General features: G+C 32.4%; 1 protein-coding gene across 1 annotated transcript; it reads right to left on the bottom strand.

Moving 5' to 3' along the window:
* Nucleotides 1-25: 25 nt before the first annotated feature.
* On the bottom strand, nucleotides 26-301 carry LOAG_16294 (hypothetical protein; the record flags this gene model as incomplete). Its single annotated transcript, XM_003151783.1, has 1 exon — nucleotides 26-301. The coding sequence occupies one exon, from the start codon at nucleotides 299-301 to the stop codon at nucleotides 26-28; it is 276 nt and encodes a 91-aa protein (XP_003151831.1).
* Nucleotides 302-552: the final 251 nt, after the last annotated feature.

The following is a 552-nucleotide window of genomic DNA, read 5'->3' on the forward strand; positions in this document are numbered from 1 at the left end:
TTCGTTCGTTTGTTTGCTTGTTTGTTTATTTGTTCCTTTGTTTGTTTGCTTGTCTGTCTGTTTGTTTCTGTTTATTGTTTTTTTCGTTCGTTCGTTTGTTTGCTTGTTTGTTTGTTTGCTTGCTTCTTTGCTTGTTTGCTTGTTTGTTCATCTGTTCCTTTGTTTGTTTGTTTCTTTGCTTGTTTATTTGCTTGTTTGTCTGTTTCTTTGTTTGTTTGCTTGTTTGTTTGTTTGCTTGCTTCTTTGCTTGTCTATTTGTTTGTTTGTCTGTTTGTTTGTTTGCCTGTTTGTTTTTGTCCATTTGCTTTTTTTTGTTCGTTCGTTTGTTTGCTTGTTTGTTTATTTGTTACCTTTGTTTGTTTGCTTGTCTGTCTGTTTGTTTCTGTTTATTGTTTTTTTCGTTCGTTCGTTTGTTTGCTTGTTTGTTTGTTTGCTTGCTTCTTTGCTTGTTTGCTTGTTTGTTCATCTGTTCCTTTGTTTGTTTGTTTCTTTGCTTGTTTATTTGCTTGTTTGTCTGTTTCTTTGTTTGTTTGCTTGTTTGTTTGTTTGCTT

Source organism: Loa loa, assembly GCF_000183805.2.
Source record: "Loa loa unplaced genomic scaffold supercont3.5509, whole genome shotgun sequence".
Classification (NCBI taxonomy): domain Eukaryota; kingdom Metazoa; phylum Nematoda; class Chromadorea; order Rhabditida; family Onchocercidae; genus Loa; species Loa loa.